This window comes from Penaeus monodon, chromosome 23 (assembly GCF_015228065.2).
Source record: "Penaeus monodon isolate SGIC_2016 chromosome 23, NSTDA_Pmon_1, whole genome shotgun sequence".
NCBI classification, from domain to species: domain Eukaryota; kingdom Metazoa; phylum Arthropoda; class Malacostraca; order Decapoda; family Penaeidae; genus Penaeus; species Penaeus monodon.
The window spans coordinates 42,146,899-42,147,598 of NC_051408.1; the positions used below are offsets into that span (position 1 = coordinate 42,146,899).

The window sequence follows — 700 nt, forward strand, 5'->3', positions numbered from 1 at the left end:
AGCCCCACAGACATCCCCCCCCCCCCACACACACACACATCTACACTCCCACATCCACCCACACCCTTCCCTACACTACACCTATCCCTCTCTCCCTCCATCTCCCTCACACACATTCACCCCCCCTATCCCCCCCACACACATCCCTCTCCACTATCCCCATCCCCCCCCCACACACACATCCATCACCCCTCCCCCCCACACACACTCCTCTACACCCCCACATCCACCCCCCCCATACACATCCCTCTCCCCCCCCATACACCCCCCCCCCCCCCGACACACACACACAAAGCACCCCAACACAATACTTACTCAGAACGATCAGGTCAAATGAACGCTCCTGCTCAACACCATCTACATTAGCAGAACAGGTGTATTTTCCACGATCCGTCCTGCTGATGTTTGTGAATATGAGGTCAACGCCTTTGTGACCTGACCTTCCATCCTCAACGTGGATCCTGGAGGAAATATTATAGGATTTGTTGTTTAGTGGGGAAGTCCTTTATATATATATATATGTTGTTGGGTAAAGTGATGTTCAGTTTCTTTTTTATTATTATTATTAAAGAGGTTTATAGTACTCACAAGCAGAGGTAGCAATTAAGAAGGTAGTAAAAAAAAGAAAAAAAGGGTCAGGTCCTGCTGCAGGTTGAGGAATAATATCCGTGAAATTTATGTTATGCTGTTCAAAAAGGGG

General features: G+C 48.6%; 1 protein-coding gene across 1 annotated transcript in view; it reads right to left on the reverse strand.

Moving 5' to 3' along the window:
* Positions 1–700, reverse strand: part of LOC119588091 (neural cell adhesion molecule 1-like) — an 85,634-nt gene that overhangs the window by 10,021 nt on the left and 74,913 nt on the right. Inside the window, exon 5 of the mRNA XM_037936800.1 lies at positions 316–461. Within this exon, the coding sequence (XP_037792728.1) occupies positions 316–461 (146 nt within the window). The remainder of the gene's footprint in view (positions 1–315; positions 462–700) is intronic.